The 15,236-nt window shown below is 35.2% G+C and overlaps 1 protein-coding gene across 1 annotated transcript; it reads left to right on the top strand.

Annotated features, from left to right (window-relative positions):
* Positions 1 to 383: 383 nt before the first annotated feature.
* On the top strand, positions 384 to 3,925 carry LOC137625016 (uncharacterized). Its single transcript, XM_068355953.1, has 2 exons — positions 384 to 466; positions 3,170 to 3,925. Exons 1-2 carry the CDS (start codon positions 455 to 457, stop codon positions 3,668 to 3,670), a joined length of 513 nt encoding a protein of 170 aa, XP_068212054.1. The 5' UTR covers positions 384 to 454; the 3' UTR covers positions 3,671 to 3,925.
* Positions 3,926 to 15,236: the final 11,311 nt, after the last annotated feature.

Below are 15,236 nucleotides of genomic sequence, written 5' to 3'. Positions count from 1 at the left end.
CAATGAGAGAGAGAGAGAGAGAGAGAGAGAGGAGAGAGAGGAGAGAGAGAGAGGAGAGAGAGAGAGAGAGAGAGAGAGAGAGAGAGAGAATAATAAAGGATTTTCACTTCAACATTTGTGTAGTGCAAATTGTGTAAATTTATACATACTTACATACATACATTCATATAAATGTATATATATATATATATATATATATATATATATATATATATATATATATATATATATATATATATATATATAAATTAAGACTCAAAGAAACATCATATCCTAAAAGAAGACGAGAAGGTATCCCAATTTTCCTATAAGAGAACACCCGGTTTATTTTTTCATAAAAAAAACAAAAAAATAAATAAAAACCCGGAGGATAGACCGGCCGAGTCATCTCTGGACCCGTCTTACCCAACTTGAGCAGGCAGTTCAGATCTTGACCAGGTTGGAAGGCGACATCATGAAGATAGTGGTGAGTAAACTGACTAGTTTTTCTCTCTGTTTAAATCACTTATGCTTCTTCTTCACCCGCGTATACCTTTATGTGACTGTGTAGGTGTATGTATGCATATATACTGTATATGTAAGTGTGTGTGACTGTATGCGCACATATGTGTCTGTGTGTGATTTTATGTATAAATAGGTTCTCATGTGTGATAGTATGCATATATATATATATATATATATATATATATATATATATATATATATATATATATATATATATATAAGAAATTGTGATTGCATGTGTACATATATGCATGTATGTGGCTATGTATGCATATATACGTGTGATTGTATGTATATAAACACATACATACATACATACATATATATACACATATATGTATATATATATATACATATATATATATATATATATATATATATATATATATATATATATATATATATACACACATATATATGTGTATGTGTATATATATATATATATATATATATATATATATATATATATATACATATATATATATGTATGTATATATATACATATATATATATATATATATATATATATATATATATATATATATAAAATGTACGATTGTATGTATACATAAATGAAGGTGTGTGTTGGTATGCATAAATATATGCACGTGTGTGATTGTTGAGTGCATAATTATATGTACGTGTATATCATTTTAAAGTATACTCTTCTGCCTTCAGAAAAGTAGGTATGGCTTCATCGACGCAAACAGGATTAAAACAACTACATCATAAAGAAGCCAATTCCATTTCACTTTTGGTTTTGTGATTGTTTTCCAATATATTACATTGGGAGAGAGAGAGAGAGAGAGAGAGAGGAGAGAGAGAGAGAGAGAGAGAGAGAGAGGAGAGAGAGGAGAGAGAATAATCCACAGTAAAGAATGAGAATCTCATCCAGATCTTAAAATTCCACTAGGATGTAAAGGTAGACATTAAAAATAGCGATAACAATAATAATGGGAATAATCAATACGACAAGAAAAAAGAAAAAAATCAGGGCAATTCGCAGCGTTAATTCTATCAACTCAACTTGCACTTTCTTCCTTGATTAAACTAAAAGCACTATGGAATTAGACTGTCAGTTTGTGGAAGGGCGTCTTAGGTCCGCAGACTTAACCAAAATCACCTGTCAAGCCTTAGACTCACTCGCCCCTTCAGAAGCAGGACACAAGGATTATTTACTTTCAAGAGAGAGAGAAGAGAGAGAGAGGAGGAGGAGAGAGAGAGAGAGAGGAGGGGAGAGAGAGAGAGAGAGAGAGAGAGAGTATCCAAAAATTAATAGAGCAGGAATTATGAATGACTGAATTATTGTTATCATTATTATTATTATTATTATTATTATTATTATTATTATTATTACTAGCCAAGCTAAAAACCTAGTTGGAAAACCTAGTTGGAAAACCAGTGAGGAAAGGAAATAAGGAAACAAATAAACAGTATGAGAAAAAAATAACAATAAAATATCTAAAAAACAGTAACAACATAAAAACGACTTAGTTACCAATACAAAATTTGAAAAACAATAAATTATTAGTGATTTTTCCAGTTTACGTATGAAATAGTAATCCACCAAAACAAAGCATTACTCGAGTGTAAAAAAACGCAAATAAATAAAATCAGGAAAGCAATATCATGAAGAATTCAAATGGCATACTTATTAATATAATTATGATCAATTCATTCAAATATTAGAAGTTGAAAGAAACATGAGAAAAATTAAATAGAAGTCGACAAGCATAGAGTTTATAAGTACGAATTTGCCGTCTGGAATATAATGCAATGGGAGAAAACTGTGGTATAGGTGAATGTCTAGGTCTCTTTTTAAGAGTTCAAGATTAGAGCCTTGGGAGTTTTCCGAATGCAGTGGGCACAGTGTAGTAACAACTAACAACTGTCGTGGTTTTGAGTTAAATATCCTCGGGCTGCAAAACATATAACGATATGAAGGATCTGCGTAGTTAGAAAAAATAGAAATAATTTGCAATAGAGTTCATTAGACTTCATGAGTAAAAATCTACAAAGGTATAATGGCATTATAAATTATCTAATATACTAAAGATTCAACGTGTTTTTTGGTGATACAGAAGGGTATATCATATATACAATGAATATTGACTATGAACTTGCAGTTAAGGCCCAATGAAATAAACACTGGCTTACACTTTTTATATATTCCAGTTTTATCTTATTATAGTCTTATCCGTATCTAAATAAAATCCATTACCTAGAATGCCTAATACTTTTGAAATTGAAGTTTTACTAGATAGTATTCCGAAATAAATGAACAAATTTTCTTTTATAATACAAATACCCTCATGTAATGACTAAAAAAAAAAAAAAAAAAAAAAAAAAAAAAAAACCTTAGAAGACATATTTCCTTAATTTTCTTTTATAACACAAATACCCTTATGTAATGCAAAAAAAAAAAAAACATTAAAAACATATTTCCTTAATTGTCTTTAATAATACAAATACCGTCATGTAATGCCAAAAAAAAACCTTAAAAGACATATTTCCTCGATTTTCTTTTATAATACAAATACCCTCATGTAATGCGCCCCCCCCCACCACAAAAAAAAAAAAAAAAAAAAAAAAAAAAAAAAAAAAAAAAAAAAAAAAAAACAACAACAACAACAACACTTTAGAAGACATATTTCCTTTCTTTCAGATCCTGTTGCTTGTAGTGGGAACATCGGCCTTGACGGTGGCCACATCTCCTGCGCCTCCCTCCACTATACCAGCAATATTCCCTCGACCGCTCCCTTCGGCACTCATTTGCCGAAGACTTTGCAAGGCGAACAACGAATGCAAGGTCGAAAATGACATGGTCGTCTGCTCCTGTCCGCCGGGCACAGAGGGCAAATGCGAAGAAATAACCAAACGCGTATCAGACTTCAGGCAAAGAGGGATGTTACCTCTCCCAGAAGGGGCACCTCTGAGTCTTCTTCCTGTTGAATACTTGCCAACATTAATATTATACAACACACCGGTCCTCCAGGGGGTCTCCTTGCCTTATACTGGAGCATTAACAGTCGACCAGAGGAATTTCAACTACGGGAGTATAGTTCATCCTTTGTTTACATACAAACCCTTCACTACATCCTACTCCGTGATCCACACTGCGAATGATCCTTCAATGATCCAATCAACTCCTCCACCCTTAAAATAATCTCTGACGCCTCCTAGAAGGGTGCAGTGACCTACAACTAGCGCAAAGAAGTTAGCGTAACGGTTTCAATTGCGCTTCTCGGCTGTTTCCACATTAGTTCACATAATTTCCTTACATCAAAATCTTGTTTAAATACAGGAATTTCTGTTCATAATAGAGAGAACTATGCTTTCTGTAAGTTTAACTTAATAAAGCCCTTGAAGACTGGGTGAAATATTTTGTTTTTATCATTTATTTCCTTCTTTTTAAGTGACGCAAGCATGTCAATCACGGGGACGATTATGTTTATGGCAGGAGATTATTTAAATGTTATCTTCGGAGGCTAATTTCCTTCCTTCAAAAATTTAATTCCAACCAAAGTAATACTGTGAGAGAGAGAGAGAGAGAGGAGAGAGAGAGAGAGAGAGAGAGAGAGAGAGAGAGAGAGAGAGAGAGAGAGCCTACAGTTATTAGTGATTGAAGCGCAAAAAGAAAAAAAGGCTAGACTGGACCGAGTCTGGTTATAATCTGATTAAATTACAGCGTAAATAACGATGTCTGCAGGTTCGTTAGCGTTGGCAGCAATCAGTTTATATTTTATTACAGAAAGTTTATATCTCTTTCATCATGCTCGACAATCCGATATTCAGTGTAAATTATAATGTAAAATTTTCCTTTTCATGAGTTATTTTTGTGAAGAAATATTCCTTGTGTGCATATTTCTGTGCAACAAATGTGTAATCTGTCACATTCTAAAATAAAGTGATTCTATATTATTACAAATTTCAGATTAAAACACTACATATATCCATGTAAAATAAAAATGTGGTATTATTCACAAACCTAAATGAAAAACGAGCTAGGTTAACTAAAGTTAGAACCTACGTCAAAAAAACTCGACGAATATCGTTGTAAGAAAAAAGTTAGGGAACAAAATGAAAAATATCGCGGGAAATATAATGCCTCTAAATTCATATTCTTGCAATGTCTGAAGAATCATAAATTTTAACCTTACAATGCGGTTTCATATTTCTGATTCAAGTTGTTTGAAAAATAATTGTAAGCGCGACCCTCGAGCTGTGCATATTTTATTAGTCAGCCCTATGAGTAAAGCTAACGAAATACCAAAGAAAACGGGCAACAACTGTCCTTTAAATTATGGATAACTACAGTAGAAATCGACGCATCTATAACCGGAGTAACTAAACAAACTGGGATTTTTTAATGTTCAGCATAAGATCTGTAAATTTTCTCCCAACGATGGATCAGGTGTTTTAAGGCGATAATTTTTGTTTACGAATAATTACAAAACTGTTAATTCATACGTCGATATCCCACCTAAAACCCAAGGTTACAGAAATGAAACCAGTAATCGGTCAATAAGACTGTAGTATCATTTCACTTCTGTTGCTTAGTAGGAAACAAAGTTTTCTTTACGCTCATAAAAATTTATGGAAATATTTCACAATATAATAAGCAAATAATTGTAGATGAATAACGTTTAACGCTCAAACTATGCATCAATATATGAGGGAACATATAGGCTACATCAGTGAATAGGTAATGGAAAAAAAACAAGAATACAACGATGGGCTAAAAAGAACAGAGTATGTAATAATAAGTGTATTCTACATTAAGAAATATTTATATAAAAAATCTACCACGTCAAAAAAAATTATACTCACAGCATAGTAGCTGGCCCAAGAAAAGATGCTTGTCCTTGACCGAATACGAAAAACATACCTGTAAAGAGAGATAACAATTAAAACAATAAATTTCATTGCAAAAAATGGGGGGGGGGGTTTATTTACAAACAACAGCGTGATAAACTTGAAAAAAGTAATGAGATTATACAACATTATCATAAGATAAACTACAGGATACAAATCATTGAATAACTATAAAACTTAATTTATACGCGACTGTAATTAACTTGATGAAAAAGAACGCACTGTAGTTTACTATGATTTAACGAAATTAATACAGTGCGGAGATTAAAATTCCTCAACAATATTTTGGGTTTTATTATTATTATCATTATTATTATTATTATTATTATTATTATTATTATTATTATTATTATTATTATTATTATTATTATTATTATCATTATTCTTGTTGTTGTTGTTACAACCTAAGCTATAACCCTATTTGGAAAAGCAAGATGCTATAAGCACAACGGCTCCAACAGGGAAAAGTAGCCTGGTGAGGACAGGAAACAATGGGCGGTATTCATAAAGAAAAGGATATGCTTATACTTGCAAAATATGAAGGAAATCCTTCTACTTGTATTCATAAATATTTCAAGCAATAGCTCTACAATCTCGATGAAATATCAAGGTTAAGCCATAACTTGGTGATATGCATTTTACATTTGCTTTTGCATGTATAAACAGTAGGGAGAATACGAAGGCTGCTGTATTTAGGGATGTATGTATGTACAAACAGTATGTATGTATGTATGTGTGTGTGTGTGTATATATATATATATATATATATATATATATATATATATATATATATATATATATATACATACATACATACATACTGTATATATATATATATATATATATATATATATATATATATATATATATATATATATATATATATATATGTGTGTGTGTGTGTGTGTGAGTGTGTACAGTACATGCAAATATACTGTATTCATATAATATATATAGTTTATATATATGTATATGTATGTATATATTATATAAATGTATGTATATATATGTATATATATACATCGTATAATATACATATACTGCAAAAGCTTATATACATGCATGTATATACACATATATAAACTTATATATATATATATATATATATATATATATATATATATATATATATATATATATATAAATACATATATATCGATTCGTACCAGAAATAGATTGTTCTAAATCTCAAACCTGAAATAATTTAATTGAAATCAACTATTTCAATTCGGTTTGCTTTAAACCTCAATTACCCTTAGCCCTATGTCCGGGTATCTTAAGTTTCCTTCAAACTGCAAAGTTGAGCGTTTAGCATCTTCAAAACTTTTCAGCTCAAATCCATAAATCAAATCACGTAGTTTATTATTATTATTATTATTATTATTATTATTATTATTATTATTATTATTATTATTATTATTGTTGTTGTTGTTGTTGTTATAAAACAATAATGGAATTTTTCGCGAGTCCTAAAAGAATTCGGAAGAAAATCTTCTCGGATTTCCAAATGGCTTCAGAAGAAATAGCCATACCCTTGCATGGAATTCTGAATTCCTCCGAACGGAATCTCAGAACGGTATCGGAAGAAAACTTTCCCGGATTTCCAAATGGCTTCAGAAAAAATAGCCGTAGACTTAGCATGCAAATCTGAATGCCTCCAGAACGGAATCTCAAAACAGTTTCGGAAGAAAACTTTCCCGAATTTCCAAAAGTCTTCAAAGGACATAACCGTATACTTAACATGGATTTCTGAATGACTCCAGAACTGATATTTTCAAGAGCAGTCCTGAACAACTCCCCGAGCTTCAAATGACTTCTGAAGACCTGATCTTCATTTTTTTCAAACGTAGCCTGCAACACCTCACATGATCTGTATGTAGCTGGCGAAATCTAACCAAAGAATTGCGTGTCAATAGGAGTAAGAGGAAATGAGTTGATGACTGGGAGAAGGATTTCACTTAACTCACAAAGATCGCGTTCTGGCGGAATAGGAAGCTGCCGGTAAGAATTATGTGTTACCTCTTCGGAACACCATCAACTACAGATGGTTTTGGTTGCTGCCGAAATTGTCGATCGTTTGTTTTATATCGCCCGATCTATAGAAAGACACGAGATCTTCCGTTGGCAGCTGAGCTTTGAAGATCATAATGTATGCGCCTTGAAGGATCCTTTGCTTGGGCTTTTGCGACGATGACTTATTAAAGGAGACTCTTGGAAAAAGTACAAGGCTTTGTATCGGTGCAAAACCGGATTGCAGGGAATGAGGATGGAGGCAGAATGGTTTAACTGAACGGTGAGTGACGTGTAGTTCTTCAACAGCATTGTCCCAAAATTCGCCATTGAAGTAAGGACATATCCAGACGACATTGGTAAATATATCTTGTTGCTCGTCATTTACTTTGTCATGATAGTGTATGAGGAGAAATCGATAGTATTCATCTCTTTACCCATTGCCCAGATAGGTAAAGAATAAATGCCTTCGATTTCCCTGAGGAATCTGACGAAGTGAGGACTCGCGGCACTGAAATCTCTTTTGAAATCTAGAAGGACACTGACGAACTAAGGAAAAGAGACAATGAAATCTCGAAAGAAACAGATAATCTAATGAAAGAAGATCTTGAAAACTAGAAGACAGGAGAGAACAGCGAAGAGGAGCCTCTAATGCCAGAGGTAAAACACCTAAAAATAGAGAGCCTCTAATGCTAGAAGTAAGGCACCTCAAAATATAGATCGAAGACCCTCTAATGCTAGAAGTATGGAACCTAGAAATATATGTCAAAGAACTTCTAATGCTAGAAGTGTGGAAGCTAAAGAGAGAGGTCAAAGAACTATTAATGTTAGAGGTGTGGGAGCTATAAAGAGAGGTCAAAAACTTCTAATGCTTGAGGTAAGGGAGCTGAAAAGAGGTCAAAGAACTTCAAATGCTAGAGGTGTGGGAGCTAAAAAGAAGTCAAAGAACTTCTAATGCTAGAGGTGTGGGAGCTAAAAAGAGGTCAAAGAACTTCTAATGCTACAGGTGTGGGAGCTAAAAAGAGGTCAAAGAACTAATGCAAGGGGTGGGGGAGCTAAAAAGAGGTCAAAGAACTTCTAATGCAAGGGGTGGGGAAGCTAAAAAGAGGTCAAAGAACTTCTAATGCAAGGGGTGGGGAAGCTAAAAAGAGGTCAAAGAACTTCTAATGCAAGGGGTGTGGGAGCTAAAATGAGGTCAAAGAACTTCTAATGCAAGAGGTGTGGGAGCTAAAAAGAGGTCAAAGAACTTCTAATGCAAGGGATGTGGGAGGTAAAAAGAGGTCAAAGAACTTCTAACGCAAGGGGTGTGGGAGGTAAAAAGAGGTCAAAGAACTTCTAATGCAAGGGGTGTCAGAGCTAAAAAGAGGTCAAAGAACTTCTAATGCTAGAGGTGTGGGAGCTAAAAAGAGGTCAAAGAACTTCTAATGCTAGAGGTGTGGGAGCTGAACAGAGGTCAAAGAACTTCTAAAGCTAGAGGTGTGGGAGCTAAAAAGAGGTCAAAGAACTTCTAATGCTAGAGGTGTGGGAGCTAAAAAGAGGTCAAAGAACTTCTAATGCTAGAGGTGTGGGAGCTAAAAAAAAGGTCAAAGAACTTCTAATGCTAGATGTGTGGGAGCTAAAAAGAGGTCAATGAACTTCTAATGCTACAGGTGTGGGAGCTGAACAGAGGTCAAAGAACTTCTAAAGCTAGAGGTGTGGGAGCTAAAAAGAGGTCAAAGAACTTCTAATGCTAGAGGTGTGGGAGCTAAAAAGAGGTCAAAGAACTTCTAATGCAAGGGATGTGGGAGGTAAAAAGAGGTCAAAGAACTTCTAACGCAAGGGGTGTGGGAGGTAAAAAGAGGTCAAAGAACTTCTAATGCAGGGGTGTCAGAGCTAAAAAGAGGTCAAAGAACTTCTAATGCTAGAGGTGTGGGAGCTAAAAAGAGGTCAAAGAACTTCTAACGCAAGGGGTGTGGGAGCTAAAAAGAGGTCAAAGAACTAATGCAAGGGGTGGGGGAGCTAAAAAGAGGTAAAAGAACTTCTAATGCAAGGGGTGGGGACGCTAAAAAGAGGTCAAAGAACTTCTAATGCCAGGGGTGGGGAAGCTAAAAAGAGGTCAAAGAACTTCTAATGCAAGGGGTGTGGGAGCTAAAAAGAGGTCAAAGAACTTCTAATGAAAGAGGTGTGGGAGCTAAAAAGAGGTCAAAGAACTTCTATTGCAAGGGATGTGGGAGGTAAAAAGAGGTCAAAGAACTTCTAACGCAAGGGGTGTCAAGAGCTAAAAAGAGGTCAAAAGAACTTCTAATGCTAGAGGTGTGGGAGCTAAAAAGAGGTCAAAGAACTTCTAATGCTAGAGGTGTGGGAGCTGAACAGAGGTCAAAGAACTTCTAAAGCTAGAGGTGTGGGAGCTAAAAAGAGGTCAAAGAACTTCTAATGCTAGAGGTGTGGGAGCTAAAAAGAGGTCAAAGAACTTCTAATGCAAGGGATGTGGGAGGTAAAAAGAGGTCAAAGAACTTCTAATGCTAGAGGTGTGGGAGCTAAAAAAAAGTCAAAGAACTTCTAATGCTAGATGTGTGGGAGCTAAAAAGAGGTCAATGAACTTCTAATGCTACAGGTGTGGGAGCTGAACAGAGGTCAAAGAACTTCTAAAGCTAGAGGTGTGGGAGCTAAAAAGAGGTCAAAGAACTTCTAATGCTAGAGGTGTGGGAGCTAAAAAGAGGTCAAAGAACTTCTAATGCAAGGGATGTGGGAGGTAAAAAGAGGTCAAAGAACTTCTAACGCAAGGGGTGTGGGAGGTAAAAAGAGGTCAAAGAACTTCTAATGCAGGGGTGTCAGAGCTAAAAAGAGGTCAAAGAACTTCTAATGCTAGAGGTGTGGGAGCTAAAAAGAGGTCAAAGAACTTCTAACGCAAGGGGTGTGGGAGCTAAAAAGAGATCAAAGAACTAATGCAAGGGGTGGGGGAGCTAAAAAGAGGTAAAAGAACTTCTAATGCAAGGGGTGGGGAAGCTAAAAAGAGGTCAAAGAACTTCTAATGCCAGGGGTGGGGAAGCTAAAAAGAGGTCAAAGAACTTCTAATGCAAGGGGTGTGGGAGCTAAAAAGAGGTCAAAGAACTTCTAATGAAAGAGGTGTGGGAGCTAAAAAGAGGTCAAAGAACTTCTATTGCAAGGGATGTGGGAGGTAAAAAGAGGTCAAAGAACTTCTAATGCAAGGGGTGTCAAGAGCTAAAAAGAGGTCAAAAGAACTTCTAATGCTAGAGGTGTGGGAGCTAAAAAGAGGTCAAAGAACTTCTAATGCTAGAGGTGTGGGAGCTGAACAGAGGTCAAAGAACTTCTAAAGCTAGAGGTGTGGGAGCTAAAAAGAGGTCAAAGAACTTCTAATGCTAGAGGTGTGGGAGCTAAAAAGAGGTCAAAGAACTTCTAATGCTAGAGGTGTGGGAGCTAAAAAAGAGGTCAAAGAACTTCTAATGCTAGATGTGTGGGAGCTAAAAAGAGGTCAATGAACTTCTAATGCTACAGGTGTGGGAGCTGAACAGAGGTCAAAGAACTTCTAAAGCTAGAGGTGTGGGAGCTAAAAAGAGGTCAAAGAATTTCTAATGCTAGAGGTGTGGGAGCTAAAAAGAGGTCAAAGAACTTCTAATGCTAGAGGTGTGGGAGCTAAAAAGAGGTAAAAAAACTTCTAATACTAGAGGTGTGGGAGCTAAAAAGAGGTCAAAGAACTTCTAATGCTAGAGGTGTGGGAGCTAAAAAGAGGTCAAAGAACTTCTAATGCTACAGGTGTGGGAGCTAAAAACAGGTCAAAGAACTTCTAATGCTAGAGGTGTGGGAGCTAAAAAGAGGTCAAAGAACTTCTAATGCAAGGGGTGTGGGAGCTAAAAAGAGGTCAAAGAACTTCTAATGCAAGGGGTGGGGGAGCTAAAAAGAGGTCAAAGAACTTCTAATGCAAGGGGTGGGGGAGCTAAAAAGAGGTCAAAGAACTTCTAATGCACGGGGTGGGGGAGCTAAATAGAGGTCAAAGAACTTCTAATGCAAGGTATGTGGGAGCTAAAAAGAGGTCAAAGAACTTCTAATGCAAGGGATGTGGGAGCTAAATAGAGGTCAAAGAACTTCTAATGCAAGGGGTGGGGGAGCTAAAAAGAGGTCAAAGAACTTCTAATGCAAGGGATGTGGGAGCTAAAAGGAGGTCAAAGAACTTCTAATGCAAGGGGTTGGGGGGGGGGGGGCTAAAAAGGAGGTCAAAGAACTTCTAATGCAAGGGGGGTGGGAGCTAAAATGAGGTCAAAGAACTTCTAATGCAAGGGGTGGGGGAGCTAAAAAGAGGTCAAAGAATTTCTAATGCAAGGGGTGGGGGAGCTAAAAAGAGGTCATAGAACTTCTAATGCAAGGGGTGTGGGAGCTAAAAACAGGTAAAAGAACTTCTAATGCAAGGGGTGGGGGAGCTAAAAAGAGGTCAAAGAACTTCTAATGCAAGGGGTGGGGGAGCTAAAAAGAGGTCAAATAACTTCTAATGCAAGGGGTGGGGGATAGATGTCGCCAGCCAGGCTTTGGGGAAGGTGCGGCGGCGTCTATGTTCTTTCTGATGCGTAAACTTAATTAAATACAAGTAAAAACATGGCATTAAATACGTATTATAAATACTAAACTCTTTCTTATCTTGACAGCACAAATGAAATCTTACAAGTTCCAACGTGTAACAAAGCGCTCCCGAAACACGAGTCAACCTTTTACTTCCGCTTGGAGGATATCCTCGCAAGTAAAAGGTAATCATTATGAATATGGAAAGAAAGATTTTCTTATACTTCTACCTTTTGCTTCAGAGAATTACCTTGTACTTCTACCTTATGCTTACAAAGATATCCTTCATTTTTATGAATACCTCCCAATGAAATAAATAAACTAAAAGATAAATAATAAACAATGAAAATAAAATATTTCAAGGACAGTAACAACAAAAAATTAGATATTTCAAATAGAAACTACCCTGGATAGGTACGGTCCTCGGACACCCCTTTAAGGGTATACTCGGACGCGAACGACCCCGACGCCAAAAAAAATTCTTGAAAAATCAGTTTTTGCAGTAACCTCCTTTTTTCTTTTGCCAAAAAAAACTTCAATGAATGCTTAAAACAACTGTAAAGATAAATACTACTCATCTGCAGAAAAACTATTTATTGTAAATATTTTAAAAAATTAAGTAGAAAAAAAAAAGACCTGACATAAAAATTCATAAAAAAAAAGTTTATACATATATACACAAATCCTTTTAGGAATTGATTCTTGAATGTTTAGGACACATCTTGATGTATTTTGGATGAAGTCAGACCCATGGAGGTGAAGATCTGAAATGAGAAAAAAAGGGTAACTTTTTTTGGCCAAAAAAAATTGTCCAAATTTCATGAATTTTTTTGGGTACCCAAATGAAATAGGAAGTGGCTAATTTTTTTAGGGAATAAACATATGTTATCCTAAAATAGAAATATGTAAAAAAATCTTCATTATTTTGTAAATTACATTTATATCAGGGGCCATATCTAAAGGTAATTTTTTGAGTACTTGGAAATTTCGTAAAAAAATACATATATTTAATATATAATATGATATTTATGCAGGTAAAAATATACCAGAATATCACAAATTCTATAGGGAACAAGAATATATATAGATAGGGCAGCTTACGCTTCGGATATGTCCACAAAATGGCCGCCAACCACACTGACTCAGACTCCCTAATCTGCCACTTGAAATGTAGGAAGGGTATGTCAATTCCAAGGTGTTATTTACTAATCTAATTATTATTGGATATGCATAAAAATTGTATGGTGGGTTGCTGGATAATTGTCGATTATTTTACGACTATAAAATTAAAATTCTGACCCAAAAAAATTTTTTTGAAGGGAAATAAAATCGAAAAAAAAATGTAAAACAATATTTTAGCTAAAAAAATTTGATGATATTCAATCAAAAAAAAAGTAAACAAAATTTTCCGACAAATAAACATCTAGAGGAATCATTACTCTGTGATAGTTCCTTAGTACGTAGTAATTTTGAAAGAATTGGGAAAAAACGAAAAAATGGCAATCACCAGAAAATCGAACACATACCTATATATACGCCATATCTGGCTAAAAAAAAGATAGGCATGGGTAGCCAGATCATCTAGAAACACTTTCCAACACTATAAAAATATAAGTTTTGCGACACTACTTGCCAATTCCTTACGGTAACATGACTAAGCAAAAAAATGCAAAACAAATAAAAAGGGGCACTCGTGGAAAAATGGCCATTCTAATATACGGCATGTCAGAAAAAAAAAAATTTCAGCCACGTGCTAGGCAAACCATCAAGGCATATTTTCCGACAAATAAACATATAAATGAAATATTACTCTGTGATAGTTCCTTAGTACGTAGTAATTTTGAAAGAAATGGGAAAAAACGAAAAAATGGCAATCACAGGAAAATCGAACACATACTTATATATACGCCATATCTGGCTAAAAAAAAAATAGGCATGGGTAGCCAGATCATCTAGAAACACTTTCCAACACTATAAAAATATAAGTTTTGCGACACTACTTGCCAATTCCTTACGGTAACATGACTAAGCAAAAAAATGCAAAACAAATAAAAAGGGGCACTCGCGGAAAAATGCCCAACATTCTAATATACGGCATCTCAGATAAAAAAAAAAGACATGCACGTGTTAGCCCAACCATCAAGGCACACTTTCTAACACATAAACATGAAAAAAAAGCAATAATATACGGCAATTCCTTACTACGTAGTAAATTTTTACAAATATTGAAAAAAAAACAGAAATTGGCAACCGCAGTTAAATACCCAATATACCAATAACTACGTCGTATCTGACAAAAACAAAATCACGCATGGGTAGCCAGATCATCTAGACACACTTTCCAACATTAAAAAAGCAAAAGTTTTACGACACTATTTCGCAATATCTTACGGAAAAATGACTTGGCAAAAAAATTAAAAAAAATTAAAAAGGGACACTCGCGGTAAAATGCCCGACATTCTAATATACGACATCTCAGATAAAAAAAAAGACATGCACGTGTTAGCCCAACCATCAAGGCACACTTTCTAACACTTAAACATGAAAAAAAAAATGAATAATATACGGCAATTCCTTACTACGTAGTAATTTTTACAAATATTGAAAAAAAAACAGAAATTGGTAACCGCAGTTAAATACCCAATATACCAATAACTACGTCGTATCTGACAAAAACAAAGTCATGCATGGGTAGCCAGATCATCTAGACACACTTTCCAACACTAAACAAGCAAAAGTTTTACGACACTATTTGGCAATATCTTACGGAAAAATGACTTGGCAAAAAAATGAAAAAAAATGAAAAAGGGGTACTCGCGGTAAAATGGTCCTCGTGGTGATGAACGACATTTTAACTAAAAAAAAAAACATGCACATGGTAGCCAAACAATCCACCAAGACTTTCCACAACTGATAACCTATACAAGTTGCACCATTCTACGACAATTTCATAATACGTAATAACTTTGATAATTATGCAAACTACCTCAGAAGGGTAAACTCGGACGCGAACGACCCCGACGCGTCTCAGAAATCGGGGAAGGAGTACAGCTACAGCAATGCACATCTGGACACTACTAGAGCGTGTAGGGGAGACACCTCCTGCAGGTCGATCACCCACAAATTCAGTCACAGGGGTTAGTCACGTGAGAAAAACCTGTTTTTTTTTTGACGCTCGGGGTCGCAAACGACCCACCGTACCTATCCAGGGTTAAAAACAAGAGGAAGAGAAATAAGATAAACCAGCGTGCCCAAGTGTACCCTCAAACAAGGGAACTCTGATCCAAGACAGTGGT

This window comes from Palaemon carinicauda, chromosome 31 (assembly GCF_036898095.1).
Source record: "Palaemon carinicauda isolate YSFRI2023 chromosome 31, ASM3689809v2, whole genome shotgun sequence".
Lineage (NCBI taxonomy): Eukaryota > Metazoa > Arthropoda > Malacostraca > Decapoda > Palaemonidae > Palaemon > Palaemon carinicauda.
Note: the sequence above shows the minus strand (reverse complement) of the source record. Positions and strands in the feature narration are given on the sequence as shown.